Consider the following 16,036-nt stretch of genomic DNA (forward strand, 5'->3'; position numbering starts at 1 on the left):
TTTTGTCAATCTTTTATTTCACCCCACTTTAATGAACGTCGTCGTCGACTCCTCTGACCCTAGAGCACGCTTTCGCGAAACCGGACAGCGATCTTCTCGGCTGTCCTAAGAAAAGCTCTAGCGAGGCTACGGAGGCCACGAAAGAGAGAAAAGCGCCGTGCTCCACGATCCGTCCCCGCGCTCGGCTACGCACGCAGGCGTGCACAGACGCGCGCGTTATACTTCCAACCCAGGGCGCGTGCCACGGGTCCGGGCGAGCGTTCTTGCATGCGAGGAGGCGCATTTGCATTATTCATACGCCGAAAACTGCCGTCAAAGAAGCGGGGCCACGACTGTCCTTTCAGAGCGGTTCAAAACGCGCGACACGACGGGGGCAGGGTTGAGAGCCCCTTTGTTGCCGCCAGACGGCGCCACCCCAATTGTCAGTAGAATGTCAGCGGCAGTTTTGGCAAGCGATAAAGGATACCGCGCCACAGAAGGCTAGGGACGGGGCATTCTGCACTCGCCCAGACTAGTGGTTCAAAAGATAAAGCGCTCACAAAGAAGCGGTATACGCACTGTATGAAGACTTAACTGCTACGTATATATTAAGCTCCCAACCAAAGAAACCGAATCAATCGTCACAGGCGGCATGCTTCTAATTAATCAGTTCAAATGCCCTCCAAGCAGAAAATTTATGGGCACAACTCTTTCAAGAACGATGCCCAGAATCATGCATTTCTCTTTCTTTTATGCTTTGGCAACATCCATCAGAAACAGAAAGCTTTCGGCAAAGCACGACTGCCAACTTCAGTTTTCAATAAAGCCTCTCTCTCGCGCTAACTCAAGTTGCACGTTGAGTAACACGCCACACAACGGCACATACAACGGTTAACGTTTTGCAGAACCCCCCCAGCGATGCTCAGATAGTCAGCTAACTGCAAAATACTTCCCATAGCATTTATTCCCAGTGCGCGTGGAATCTGTGAGCAACGAATAGCAAATACAGGGTGCGCCGCTATCACACTGTTTTTTTTTAGGTCGTTCTAGTTAGCTGAAAGAAATTACATGCTAGTGGAAGTGCTTCCGCAGAATGCGCTAAGGGCAAAATCTTTCAAGCACGGCAAGCCATAAAACTGCGCGAGAACCTAAGTGTTTGAGTAGTAATTCCCACCTTCAGTCATCCTTAATATGCTTTATCCAAATAGCAAATTTAACCCAATTTATGATAATCACTCCAGGCATCAGTCATTCCGGAGGCACAATTCAGAACACCGTGACAGGACGGAACCTGGAGCACTGCACAACTTTTGCCGATCACGTGACTCAAATTGTTTTCCTGTCATAGCAATGCAAAGAAAGTACGTTACCAAGCAATAATTGCGGCACCGATTAGGACTCGAGGTTGAAGATTGGAAACCGGCCAAATTACTGCACCGCTATCATCGAGGCTTGTAATCTACCACCCACACATTTATTTTTTCCTCAGATAAGGAATACTTGAATCCTATTTCTACCTATCTGCAAACGCAACGGTTCCTTCTCAATCCTATTGTGGGTTGTAGCTTTCGAAATTCCCTAAGAGTAGTTGTTCGCCGCAGAGCCCAATCATCATACTGCCGCGAATGAAAAAAAAAATAAATCGAAGCACGTTAGCGACCCTGGTACATTCATCGTTCCCACAATTCTCTCGTTCTGCTCGGATGACCCCTGGACAAGAAAAGATGAAAAATATCGAACGCGTCATCGAGGGAAGCACGACACGTGAACCTAGAACGCGAGCACAACGGAACAGCAGGTGCCCCGCAAAATCGAACCGTGCCCGCGGGGTAGACGCCCCCCGCCATCTTTATCGAAATAGGGCGCAGGGAAAAGAAGCAAGTAGAAAAAAAATACTACAGAAAATTAGGCAGAAGAGGGATACGCGTCACTCGACAATTTCTCCGCCGTCAACGTCACCCGGCACACGCTCTGCGCGCGCATCAGGCTGCCGCCAAGTTTTATTGACAGAAGGCGCAGGGAAAAGAAGGGAGGAAAGGGAGGGCTCTCCTGCATTGCCCCGAGGGCAGCCTGCCGCAGCTCCCCACGTGGGGAAGGTGTTGCGGGAAAGAGGCAGGGCAGACTATGCAACACCGCACGCGGGGGAAAACGTTGGGGAAAGAGGGGCAGGGCAGGGAAAACGGGAAGGCAGCGACGAAAAGCGCCGAGAAACGAAGCAGGAGTACAGCAAAACAAGTGACAAAACCAAAAAAATGCGCACCACACGGGACAACGAGCAGGCACTCAATAGCCACCACGTGACATGGCATGCGATCGCCGAAAAACAAAAAACAATTGCTTGCCGAAACCTGAAAGGAACCAGGAAGAACTGGGAGTAATCAAACAAAACGGTAAAAGAGGTGAAGTGGAGGCGGTGCACGAAACGCCATCCGCTCAGCTCATCTCCAGAAGCTTCTGCGCATCCTCGCGCCTCATTGTGATCGTTCCCTACTCACTCAACCATGAGGATGCGAGATCAACGTTAAAGCGGTGAAGGGCAGCGAGCTGCGCTGGGCAGAACTACACGTAATAGTGACAAAAGGGAAAATATCTGCTCCTATGCTATATAACATCCGTTCGGCGTTTTACAGAGTGTGTGTGGGAGGGCTAAACAATTTGCTTGGCCTTTTTTTCCTCAAGGAAGCGAGGTGTGATACGACGTGACAGCACTGTGTCGCGGACCTTATGCAACGTGCGCGAGCGAGAGAATGCGTTTATTTTCTCAGACATCTGGGGCTGGACGGAAAGTTCTCTTACGTAAGAGAGAAGAGAGAAATTTCAATGGTACTAAAGCCGGATGCTTGGTCGGTGAATCGTCTTTCTCACACTCCAACTCCACAATGTCTTGCGTAAGAGTGCCATGATTGGCTGATTTCCGTCGACTGGCACTGAGGATAGAGATGCTTTGACAACGGGATGATCACCGAGGTTATCGCCAATCGCGGATAGCACCTGCATACGTTATATATTTAAAGGTGCACCTTATACGTATGAGCGCCCCACATATCACGGATCGCCATCGCAGGCCTTCGGGAAGGTGGACATTTAGTAGGGCGGCTGAGTTAGTGAAGCAAAAAATCCGGCGGGACGGCAGTTGGCGCGAGAGATGGCCGGTGCTGATGTGGCGCCCATCTGGGAAACCCTGCATGTCTGGGAATGTGAGAATGAGTATGCGTGTAGCCAGGTGCGGAAGCTTACGAACCTGAAATCACGATCAGAACTTGGCCGACGGCAATTCATTCGCCACCTAAGCATTTATGGCTGCGCTTTGTAATACAAAGCAGAAAGTTCGCGACACAGCGCCAGCAACAAAGAGCTCAGAAACGAGGAAAGTTTAGATGCACGCCGACAGCGTGCGAAATTCAACGCACATTTGACGCAAGACCTGATAACTTGATTGGCAGCGAGTTTCGCGCTCTGTAGTATCTCGGTGGTTGCATAAGAGTCGGACGCAGCAGTGCCCCACTCGCTCGCTCGCTTACCCACCCACCCACTCGCTCACTCGTTAAATCATTCAGCATCCACTTCGCTCTGCCAGAACCGCCACGCGAGGCGCACCGGTCTCACTCCAACCGTCGCCTCCACGAAATCCCCAATTGCGCCAGCTTTCAGCATCGCCATGTCCACACCCGCGGATCACCAAATTCCGAGCCTAAAGCCTATTTCGGTGCCTGTAGGATTCGGAATAAGCAATGCCAGCTGCACAGAGCGAAAACCTAGATAACCGAGCTGCCGGAGATGGAAGATCGGGGGGCGCGAAAAGCGCTCGATCAGATCGTTGCGCAAGTTGGTCGTAAACAACCGCGTGGAGGGAGATAGCACGGGTAGCGCAGAAACACCACCCGCCAGATGGAGGTGGGAGGGAGTTAGTAGGGGAGGGGGCAAACACCGCGTGCCAGGTTAGGAGCGGGATCACGCGCGATCGAGAAAGGAAACGTAAAACAACATGGCCCTGCGCGCCAGATCGGGCGTATATGAAACGAACGCCGGAAGGCAAGAAGAAGCAGCAGAAAACGTCGCTCTGGCGTGGGAGGTACGCGAACGCCGGGGCCGGCACAGTATACCGTGTATACTCGAGTAAGCGCCGCAATCTTCGTACAACCGCAACCACATCATGGCTACCGAAATTTAAATCAAATAAAGAAACAAAATAAGATTGTCAAGGATCATTGGGATCTTCAATATTCTACAATTTGCCAAGCTACTATGTCAGCCCATAACTTTAGATAACCACTCCCAGTAAGCTGCAAGTCAGTGGCGATGAACTATACAACTCGACCGAATCATGTGTCATAATATTCCAGCTATCCGACCAAGTTCACCCGCCTCCAAAGTCAGCCAACGACAGCACTATTTGAGGATAGCGTAGCTTCGAGATAACCACTGTATGTACTCATTTCCCTTGTTCAAAGCAAGCAGCTGAAAATTCCTTTTCTGTACTATGTACAAATCCCCTGAAAAGCTCAGATTTTCTAGGCCTTCCTTGATAGCAGACACCCTCTTATCTGAACTTGAATTCTGAGAGCTAGGGTCACGGTGTCTTCGGGCATTCTCGCGAAAAGCTTCAAAGTCAGAGGCATATGTAATGCCATGCATACGGCACGAATGACGACTGTATCCACGAGTGTGCTGCCGAACTGAGTCTGAGCAGCGGGAACAGCGACAGCGTTGAGAACTACACGGGCACACCAGGTGCTAGGCGTGAATGCACAAAAGGCCGGAAAAGTTACGCCACACGAAAAAAATAAAGCGCGATCTTTATGCTAGTGCATGCGGTATAAACGTGAGCGCGCAAAATATAGATAGGAGAGCGCGGCGGGCGGCCAGTTCGGACCGGAAGGGAAGCGCGAAAAAAAAAAAAAAGAAAGAACACAAAAGAAGGAGCGGCCTCGACTGGGCTACACCTATAGCGCCGATGTGAAGGCAGCGAGGATAGCGAGGTCCGCTGGGGCGGCGAAATCGATTGCTTCGCGAGGCCTCCTCCCGAAATACGTCAGACACTGCGATACAGTTAGGCGGGAGCGATAAAGAGAAAAAGAAACGGGAGAAGTGGGACGAAGGGTGGTGAGAAAAGAAGTTGAAACGCACGGGTGCGTGCGTGCGTGCGAGCTACTGCGTCGCAGCCGGTGAGTTGCTATATACCGCCTCTCACCCGAACTGTACTATAATAGCGACGCCGACGCCACGACGACGATGCTGCCCCGCTTTTGATGCGCGGCGATTCACCGCACTATCTCGCAAACTTCTCGTGTGTTGAACGTGCCGCGGTGTTTTTGTTTCTTTTTCCTGTCAAACGCTTTGAAAAGGGATGCGGTAGGCAACGCATGAACGCGAGAAAAGCATGCGAAAGGCGAGAAAGATAAAAAGGAAAAAAAAGATAACGAAAATGCTCGACTACAAGAAATCAACAAATGAAATCACGAAATGAAATCAAAACCCGGCAAGGACAAAACGCGCAGTGGTAGTTTTCCCGCGTGCAGCGGTGGGGCGCTCCTCTCTGGCTCGGCATGTTTGTCACTACTAAATGTAACCCTGAGAAGCAATAGAACACATAGTTGATTCGGCGATTCATTGAGTTCATTCATTCGAAACGTCCTAAAACCACACAGGGGCTATGAGGCACGTTGTAGTGAAGGGCTCCGGGTTAAATCTGAACATCCGGGTATGCGCTACGTTAGGTAACAGCATTATAGGTTGTGCGATAAGATTACAGAATTTGCGGCAACAGGTCGGTCTCCGAGACAATTTTGCTGTTAGGCCAGTAGGTACGTGGACACTTGGAACGAAAGCAATGCACGTCATGAAAAACGAAATTTGGGCTAGTTTGCACAGACTGATCATGGCGTCATAGGTGCCTAGCAGAACACAATAAGAGCGGTGTTGTCTGTCCTCTTCCTGAGTCCGGCTCGAATGAATCCAAACTGGCCGCACGCTAGAGACTCAGATGCGTCAATAAAATAGTTTGGTAAAGTGATTATCACGAATAAGATCAATCATTAATACGCCTCGATAGTACGAAAGAGAAAAAAAAAGAAAACAGGACGGCAGACATTCGCCTGACGCAAGATAAGCGTAATTAGAGATGGCAATGAGAGATTCCTTCGTCCTACAGCAGGCTTAAATTAGGTTACTGCTTACAGTTACCTCACAAGTAACAGTAGTGGAGCCTCACCTGGTTTGCTAAAAGAGGTTCGTCGTCAACCTACCAAGGCATTCCTTGCAAGGTTGAACAGGGATTAAATATTACTGCACTACTATCCTTTGGAGCCTCTACACTAGGCTGTTGCCACACGGATGTTTGTTGCGCTGTATTTGAGTTTTTTTCCCTTGTGAAATAAAACGACTATCCTGTTGAGCACGAGGTGGCAGGTTCAATTGTCTTCGACGGGGGCGAAATGAATTACGGTTCGTGTACTTAGACTTAGGTGCCCGTCAAGTATTCTAGGCGGTCAAGATTGATCCAGTGCCCTCCACCAGAGAATTCCTCGAAGCCCTAGCGTGGCTTTCAATCAACCCCCGCCCCATATGCAACCTTACTCCCAACGCAGGCTCGTTCCTCGCTGAGCGTGAGTTCTTTTGTTAGTTGCACTACTAGTTACTTTTATGAGATATTACCTTCGCTTATACTTGTACGCGCAGCGCGTAATCAATATATTAGTGATTGGGTGATTGATTTTATTTAAATCATAAATGTTGGCTAGCATTGTATCACAGGGGCATCAACAAAAAATGAAGTGCTCACCGATAAAAGGGTCGCAACACGAGCCGATAGTTCCGGTAATAAATCAGCTTTTGCAAACGTGCTTAGTTCGTGTAGGAAAAACGGCAGTCTTAAAGGAAACAGAAAAAAAAGGAGCTGCATCAAAACGCCCCGCTCGGTAAATTTTGTGAATGTATACAAGTCAGTCAGTCAAGTCAATCGAATAATGCAAATGAACAAGAGATATGGTATGTTAATATTCTAAGCTGTCTTTGTGCTCCTTTTCACTGTACTTAGTAATTACCACAGTAATTACCACATTATCGTATATACGTAAGCTTATTTCGCGTGCTCTGTCTGGGAGCTACCGAATAAAAGCGCCTGCTACCGAATAAATGTGGCCCCGCGTGGTCCTCCGCCGTCCATGTCTGTTAAGCGTCGTCAAACACGCCGTGCTCAAACAACGCATTCGCCGCCGGCAAACCAGCCGCGAAAAAGCAAGCAGACCCGCTCGTCCGCACACGGCAGGAGCGGCATCTTGGTTCCTCGGGGCCAGTGGATGCGTCACGACACATCGATCCCTGCTGCACCGTCATCGCCCTTGTCGCCGACAATCGACCCACGGGACGGGACACAGCTCAGGCCCACCAGCGGCAGTCGCCGTACGTCGTACTACACACCGGCCTCCTCTCGCTCGTAGGAACGGACAAAAAAGAAAAAGGAAAAACCAACGAAAAAAAAAAGACAGTTTCGTGTCGATCAGAATTTCGGGGGGCCGGGAAAATGGTAAAACAGTCTGGCACTAGAGGTGTCAGTGGACGCGAGTTTTTCGCGTTGTCGTGTGCTTTGCTATGTCCATTCCATCCGCCGCAAGCTCCCAAGGGCGGTGAAAGTTTTCCTGGGGAGATTTCGGGCATACGGCGGCCCTCACCCATGCTGTCACCTAGCTGCCCCAACTGTACGGCCCATGGCACAAGACAGAACTATGAACGATCTTGACGGCGTGGTCGCACCAATGCAAATACGCGACGGCTACGAATCAGCAGCGGAAAGCATACTTGAACTGCCTTTTACGTTTATATCCTTTTCTAGATTTCCTTTGCCATATGGCCCGTCTACGTCATTTCCTTTATTTTGCAGGACTCGTCTTAATGATGCTGTAGATCATGCACCTATAACAGCTGGCCCAGCTCACCACCCTAATTAGCTAATTAAACCTTGACACCCGCCGACCCCAGCAGACCTCATGGCGCGAAATTCCCATTTGCGTCCTTAATCAACCTTCCTAATCGGAAAAATTCAAACGCGGCGCAATCAGTTAGGAAACCAAAAAAAGGAAACTCGCACGCTCAAATTTCGCCCTCTATTTTCGATTACGATGCCAGCGAGGTCTCCAATACTATACGCTTCCGCACGAAAATGGCACACCGCTTCCGCGTTACTACGACACCACTTCCGCACAAAATGCCTTACTCGATGCGCTCGCCGTTTGCCAACCACCCAATCGATAGAGCGGGCGCACTCGGTTCTATGGCACCTCCCCCCACCCCCGTCGCCAGCTCGTTTTGCTCCGTATCGCCATGACTACAGGCACAGCAAACCCCCAAACGACAAACGCTATACCCGCCACGGAAATGCGGCCACTCCATCATTACCAAGAAAGAGAGAGGGAGCAGGAATCAGGCGCCTCTCCTCCACCAGCGAGTCATCAAAATGTAATCGGTGGATTCCGGGCAGTGGAAAACGTGTTTCAATTCCATTCTTACAGAAACAGACGCAGCAGCTACACTTCTCTGCTTGAACCGTGCAAAGGGTTGCCATTTTCGCGATTTCGCCGCTAGATTTAGCGACTAGTCTGTTGAGCGACAAATACTTCTGTTTAGCGACCGGCCAACGATTGGCGACATTTCAGCGAAAAGTTAGGAAAGTTGCTCCGAAAATGTATTTCTAGGAAGCACCTCATTATTCAAGAGCTGCAAGTAAGCGGCCAAAATGCGTCTCGGCGAGTGGGCTCTGTGACAGTGAGGAAGAAACGGTTGTCTTCAAATCGGTTGTGTTCACATCGTACTTGTGCTTCACTGCACGGTGGTGTTGACCGGCTTAACACTGTAGTACTCAGAAAATGCATTTTTCTTTCTAATGTCTTACAACACCGACTTGAATGGGTCATAACGCTGCAGATTAGACAATTTCACTTGAAATGTTCCATCTGTGAACGTTCGCTACTGTAGTAGAATTTACCTATTTGCTATAGAATGTACGATAACATTTAGAACGCAGCAGATATCCTCCTGCGCTTTACCAGCCTGCGACGTAGCGGTGTGTGCCGCCTGAAAATTTTGAGCGGGAATTTGCGTTCCGCTATTAATCTTTCTTCCTTCCCATGTCTCTAATCACATTGCATTGCCTCCCTGTGCAGGGTAGCAAACCACAAGTTATACGGGCGTGCCTGCCTTTCTTCTGCTTCTCTCTTTCTCGTGCAGCCTATGCACAGTTCCTTCCGCTGCGCAGCAGCACCACGTTGTGGGGATTCCAAGAAAGATAGTGCAATGGTTATGTGAACTCATCAGAAAGGGGCGGTGTGTTCAGTGCACAAAAGGTGATGTATAAGTTCTGGCTGCCATGACATGTTTCGGGCTCCGCAATCACTTCCGGCGCATCATCATCATCATCAGCTCGACGCTAGCGCAGCTGCTAGCCTCAAGTTGGTCGGGATTTTTCGTGTCCGCGTGCGCGACCTTTGCTCACACAAAAATGTGGGCCGATCCTGGAGATGGTGCAAAGAAGCGGCAAGCGCAGTGTGCTGCTTCTCCAACAGGCATCACATGACGTCATCACTTGATCATGACGTAAATGCGCGACGTTACCTTTGGCGTGACGTCGTGACAGGAACGAAAGCTCGTTCCACGTTCCTTCCCAATATTGAAACGAGTTCCCGTTACAAGTTCCTTTAATGCCAAAGGAACGCGTTCCAGTTACACTTCGAACATTGGAACGTGTCGTTACATTAACGTTACATTTGATTTTCTTAATTAAAGTATACTGTCCCATATTCCTGAGGCGAAATAAAGTGATCAATTTAAAAATCGCATCGAAGTACGTCTATTATACGAATTTGAAGATAGCCGGCAGCAGGTTATCTGGAGATAAACAGAATCCAAAGAAACGCTCCAAGACGAATTTTTTCAGGGAGTACCGGACATACTCCAGAAAGGTCTTAACTGCAACGTTGTTGCTCGTCTATTACAAGTGCAACACATATGGCACTTTCCACTTCGGTCGTCAAATGCGCAGTTTGATGGAGCACAAGTCAAACATTGGTATGCGATGTTTCCATTTCCCTTGTCTTCAATGGGTTTAAATATCGGTGATAGCCGTGGTCAGGGGGCAATATACATCGGCACTCATTGCAACAGAATACAGATGCCACAGGAGACAAGAAGGGGTTCGATGATCCTCGAATGTCAAGCAAAATTCTCCACGGTGTGTCCAGACTCCATAACAACCCTTGGTTGCTGTCCACACTGGCTATCAGCTATCCCTCCAGCACGTGGTCAGTCTCGTCGCCGCGCGTTTCCCTGCGCCTCCGGCGCGTGCCTTGAAGGGAAAACCAGGACTGGTCGGCAGGGTCATGACGAATGCGAGTCACGCGAGGACTGGAAATTTTTTCATCCGCCACGAAGTCCCTCGAACGGCGCTGCGATCCTGACGTCATCGTTCCTCTGCGGCAGGCCAGCGTGGAGAAAAGAAACTACGGGAGGGAGCGTCACGTGACAATCTTGAAGCCTAGTCCTACAGAATATAACGGAGAACTCACGAAAAAAGATGCACCATAGTCCCGTGACAGGCAAGCGGTAGTTCTTTGCGCCACACGCGGTCGCCCATCCGCCCTGCATGATGCGCTGTGTACAGGCATGCGTCTGTTCAAATGGCGTGGAACTGTTACAGAACTGTTCCCTCTGCCGTTCCTTGGTAAAAATAACGAGTTACCGTTGCAGTTCCACCGACCCATAACGGGACGGTGGCCTTCCTTCGTTCCTCCCAAAAGGAACTAGTTCCAGGAATGCCGTTCCGCACAACACTGGTTTTAATACCATCGGATGTTAACGCCGGATTTCTCGCTTCATGGGTCGTGTAATGATTTCGTATGTACAAAGAATATCCCCCTCAGCCGTTGTACTGGTGGTTTTGCACAGCTGCGCTGGACATCTGCTTTCGCACGGCAGGGATGGCAAGTAATTTTTTTTGTCCACTAAAGGACAAAGGCCTCTCCCAGCGATCTTGCGCTAGCTGATTCCAACTTGAGCCTGCAAATTTCCTAGTTTCATCACTAGTAAATTCCCGCCCTTATCTTCTACCGTACCTGAGTGGGCTTCCCTGCCCTTGGCACCCGTTTTGTAACTGTAATGGATGTGCGCATTACATGGCTTGCCCAGCTCCATTTTTTTCATGCGTCGCATTCTTTGGCGAGTACCACAGCTCCTTCACGCGAAAATACGCACGAAAAGTGTAACGAATTGTATCTGCACAAAAATGTGCAATTTGCGAAGTTAGGACGCTTAATCCTTATAATAGTGTATATGTAAATGATTAGTAGCTTTATAAGCGACAAGGAATAATTTAAACAAAGGAAAAAGAAAACTGATCACTATGAACACCTATAGGCATACATAGAAAATGCGTGGGGAAGCTTATAGTAGGGATGGGCCAACTGTAATTTGGGGGTTGGTGAACCTGAAATTCGGGGCGAATCAACTTGACTTTGGGTAGGACAACTTGAAGTTTGGAGGTCGGTCGACTTGACATGGGGGTGGGCCAGCTCAAATTTGGGGGTATGCCTACGCATATTTAACCCCAGTGGAGTTTCATCATTTTTCATGTCCATCTATCTATCTATAGCTAACTCGCTTTCTATATATGTTGCTTTGTCTAGCACTCCCTTTAGCTGCCTATTTATCGCTTTCTACCTCTCTCTATCTGTCGTAATATAACTAGCTCTCTCTATCTTCCTCCGACTACCTCGCAAGAGGACGCGGTCAGCCACACGAGAGCTTTCGGCGTCCCGTCACCAGATACGGAAGACGAAGGTCCTCGTCCGAGAATTGACGACAAAGAACGTCGCCCCAGCGAGGTTGCGAGTGGCGCCCCCTGCGAGCCGCCATCACGCGCACCGCCGAGCGACAGACTCCGGTTTCCAATTTCCGCCGGGAGACGACGGTGAGGGACGGGCCGCCCATCGAGTAGCTGTGTGGCGAATGCGCGAAACAGAACGGGCGCATCGGGGCGTTCTATAAAGGCGGAGAAATATGCTGCGCGCTCGCGAGTTTTACGCGCGCAGACGCTGCTCGCCCTTATTGCGTCTTTGCCGACGGCACGAAAGGAGGAACGCCGGGAGAGGCCGCCGGACAAAAAAAAAAAAAAAAAAGAGAAATAGATTTTCCGAGGAGTCGGAGATTGAAAAATGGCGAAGGGTATAAGGAGGCATTTGGTTCGCGGGAGTAGTTTCGAGTGCGACGGCAGTTGCGGAGCCCACTGCCAGGAAATGGGATTCGGATGACCGACGCGAACGGTGGGGCGCACACTGTGGACGTGAACGGCGGAAGATTTTTCGAGTACATTGCATCGCGCAAGATTTGCCAGCTTCAAGGTATAGTGGAGGCGTGATTACGTGGGCGGACGTATTCCAGAAGTTGTAGATGCGAGAAACACAGTTGGAGCCACCTCCCATGCTGCGATAAAGCAATTGACATCGCGTGCATTCTACTCACCTACAGGCATAAATGTATCGCTAGCGATGTAACAATCACGAAGAGATTATGTATTTGCTATCGTTCCATTATTTTAATATAGCACAACGTGTGTCTTCAAAACGCGTCTCTATATTTTGCCTTTATTTTTTTATTATTTAGCGTATGCCCTTTTTTTACTAACATGTATGGTTATACATGTGCGCTTAGTCGGTGTAAGATATATACTCTTTAGGTGAGGACACTCGCCAGACTCGATCGACCAGATAAAGTAGCAATGGCGCGCGCCGGTCGGCCCGGTGACGGCAGCGGATACCTATCGGCAGTACGACGCAACTTCAACACAGAAAGCTTTTAATTTTAATGCGTGTAGGTTCATTCTTTCTTTTTTCATACCTCTATGTGAAAAGGAGTAGCCGGCGCCAATTAAAGGCGCCAACATCTCCTAAAAATCATATAACAAAAAAAACCTTTTTATTGGTTTAATATGCCGTTGTTATAGCAACCGGCGGTTCGCGGGAAATCCGATATGATTGAGTGACGCACGAAAGTAGGTCACCGGGGAGAGGGCATGCGCGCGTTCCTTGTCGGCGCACGCTTTCGCCTGCGTTCTAATTGAAGTTGCGTCGTTCCGCCGATAGGTACCCGCTGCCGTCACCGCCCCGACAGACGCACGCCCTTGCTACTTTATCTGGTCGATCGCGTCTAGCAAGCAAGCCGAGAAGTGCCCCCACCTAAAGGGTATATATCTTACACCGTGGTCACAGCCAACTACGTTTCATAGGCTGCTTATGTTCGGGAAACCAATGCATCTGTCGTGTTAAAGAATCGCAAAGAAGAAAATGTGCTTGCAGCTTCTAAGATTCTTTGCGATAGTAACCTCGTATTACTCGACTGACACACCGAACCTACAGCTCCTAGTACGAAGCGCGACCGTGCGGGCACTTCGCCTATACCCATACACTTCGTATAAGAGAAAGCATCGGACGATCCGTGTTGAGCAATGTGCGACCGCCCGCTCATTTACTATTTACAAGCCTTTACAAGCTATTTACAAGGACCATGGGTTGAGGGCATGGCTCAAAGGCTTCATAACGTTTAGCTCATGTCACTATAGGACATCGTTAACCTGCTTACAAGGCTTAAATCGAGCACTGAACTAAAGCCTATGTTCAGGCGTTCTCGAACCGTAAAACAACAGAAAAGTGGTTTCCACTCAGAACCACAAGAGATCTCACGGTTCACCTCGGACGAATCAGCCTAAAGCTCAACTGCAACGAAATTTTGGACCACGCAAGACTGAAAAAAGCGTAGGATCCTTAATTTTGAGAACAAGCGCGGCGCTTCGGCATGACCGCCGAGATAGGGTGGTGACCACGGCACGCTGAAAATCTCGGAGATCTCGTACCTGCTCCTTAGCCACCACATTCCCGCAACATCTGTTAAAGAAGGTCCTATTTAAAGTGCATTAAAAATTTAGACATATTACCAGCCCGGCCGATTGGTCAAAACTGGTACTCAGACCACTTCAGCCAGAGCGAATATTCTGTTGCAGTTGGCCTCTAAGTCGATCCCCGGAAGTTATCGGATACTGACAAAAAAAGGGGGGTTGTGTGTGGACGTACCGGTGACCTTGTCCCGGATGAGCTTGCAGGACTCGACCTCTCCGATGGAGGAGAAGAGGGACCGGATCTCCTCCTGCGTCATGGTCTGCGGCAGGTAGTTGACGATCAAGTTGGTCTTGGAGTCCTCGGCCGAGCCCTGCTGTTGCTGCTGCGCCGACGAGCCGTGCAGCGTCCCATTCTGCTGCGAAGACTGCACCGACGGACCGGTGTCCATGCCATTCATTTGGGAAGCTGCAAATGGATGCATAAAGACGACCGTCAGGAAAAGGTTGACATTTCAAACACTAGCAACTGATCGTCATTATCCCCAGCTGTCAAGTAGCAGTATGTCTCGAATGGAGTTGACCGAACTCTATACCAGCAGATTTCCAACTATCGTCACCACACCTGTTCCCATTTCAATTCTTTTGGAACGTTGCGTTACTCCAGTGACGACTCGCTAACTTGTTTCTGCTCATTGCATAATTGCTCCTGGCCCAATTCGTCTAGAAAACGCCAGCTAGAGCATAATCTCGCCTGTTATCCCGAACTCAACTGCATGCTTGTTATTCCATTGCTTAAAGTCCACACTGACATCCTTCTTACCATCGCTCGCTTTCGCGATCCATAGCTGACTTCCAAGCGCCTAAGCGCACAGTTTCGGGTTGATAGGTTGAAAGTGGCAGAACACCATGGTAGGTCACTAGAAAACTACTTGTTCGAGAGGTTTATCACACTTATGATTACGTCAAAGCTTGTGGCTAACTGGTCGTAACCACGCATTTTGGCTGGGCGAAGTACCCTACCAACGTCCTGTGTGAATTGCATGATATTTCGCCCTTGTATGATACTACGCTTGTCTTCGTTTCTCTAGCTGAACATGGATGCTTTCTCTACATAGACCATTAGGCTGCCATGTACCCGTGCAACTGCACACTTGTGGACATTTTTCACGAGTTAACCGCGCTATGACTTATGTACATATGCAGTATACTGCAGTGATGGAACGAAAACTGTTCGGTAACTTTTCAAGGCCGGATACATTATTTATGAATGTAGAATATATTGGGTATCGAGCAGTGGCAACAACATAGCGTCTTCAAAGAACGAAATCAAATCAGCATTGGCGGGACAAGGCGGCACCCGCAAGAAAAAAAAAAAAAAAACACGCCGCCGACCGCAATCAGCGACCACCCACCACAAAATAGCCCCTCGGATAGCAAGCCAGGCAATTTGGCGGATCGAACAGAACCAGGGGCAGTAACCGCGGCCAAGACTCGAGACGAGCGAGACCGCTGCAAAAGAAAGCACCGCGCCATATACTCATTCACTCGGGCCACCGCCGCCGCGAGCCTATATAACTGGCGCCACGGAGAAACGAACGGCAAAACCACAAGACTGTTCCATTCACCGCGATCTATATTTGACGCCGCTTCCGCGCCGCGATGCTGTTGCCGCTACTGCCACTGCGCCCTCATTTCCCGAAACAGCCCCGAAGAGGGACCACGGTAACGGGAAAGAAAGAGAAAACGGGGATAAGCGAAGGACCAGCTCCAGTCGCGAGAACAAAAGACAAAAAAAAAGGAAGAGTTGCAGGAATGGCCTCGACGACCCAAGCACGCGCGGCGGCCAAGGTCTAGGCTCGCACCCCGGCGGATTACCGCCGCGCCATCATCATTACCGCCGCTGCCGCGGCCATCGCAGAACTCTCGCTCGAATAGCCCGTATGGCCACGCGGCGGGCCTTCTTTACGAATGCCGGCGTCGCGCGAGGGCGAACAGACTTTCTATATATATCCGACGGGATTGGCCAACCCGCCGGCGCCGCGCCTTCCCTATACGATGAACAAACGCATCGCCAGCCGTCACAGTGTTCAGCTAATCCCGGTACCGTGGCATTTGCAACGGCGCGGCAGTGTCATACGCGGCGATTTCGCGCCGCGGTTTTCGCAGCTGCGATTTCCGCAT

General features: G+C 49.8%; 1 protein-coding gene across 6 annotated transcripts in view; it reads right to left on the reverse strand.

Moving 5' to 3' along the window:
• The window catches only part of LOC119433950 (ELAV-like protein 3), a 171,750-nt gene that overhangs the window by 67,900 nt on the left and 87,814 nt on the right, over positions 1 to 16,036 (reverse strand). For all 6 annotated transcript variants that reach the window (XM_037701240.2, XM_037701241.2, XM_037701242.2 and 3 more), the window contains exon 2: positions 14,091 to 14,321. In XM_037701240.2, coding sequence (XP_037557168.1) covers positions 14,091 to 14,321 — 231 coding nt within the window. The remainder of the gene's footprint in view (positions 1 to 14,090; positions 14,322 to 16,036) is intronic.

Source organism: Dermacentor silvarum, chromosome 11, assembly GCF_013339745.2.
Source record: "Dermacentor silvarum isolate Dsil-2018 chromosome 11, BIME_Dsil_1.4, whole genome shotgun sequence".
Classification (NCBI taxonomy): Eukaryota; Metazoa; Arthropoda; class Arachnida; order Ixodida; family Ixodidae; genus Dermacentor; species Dermacentor silvarum.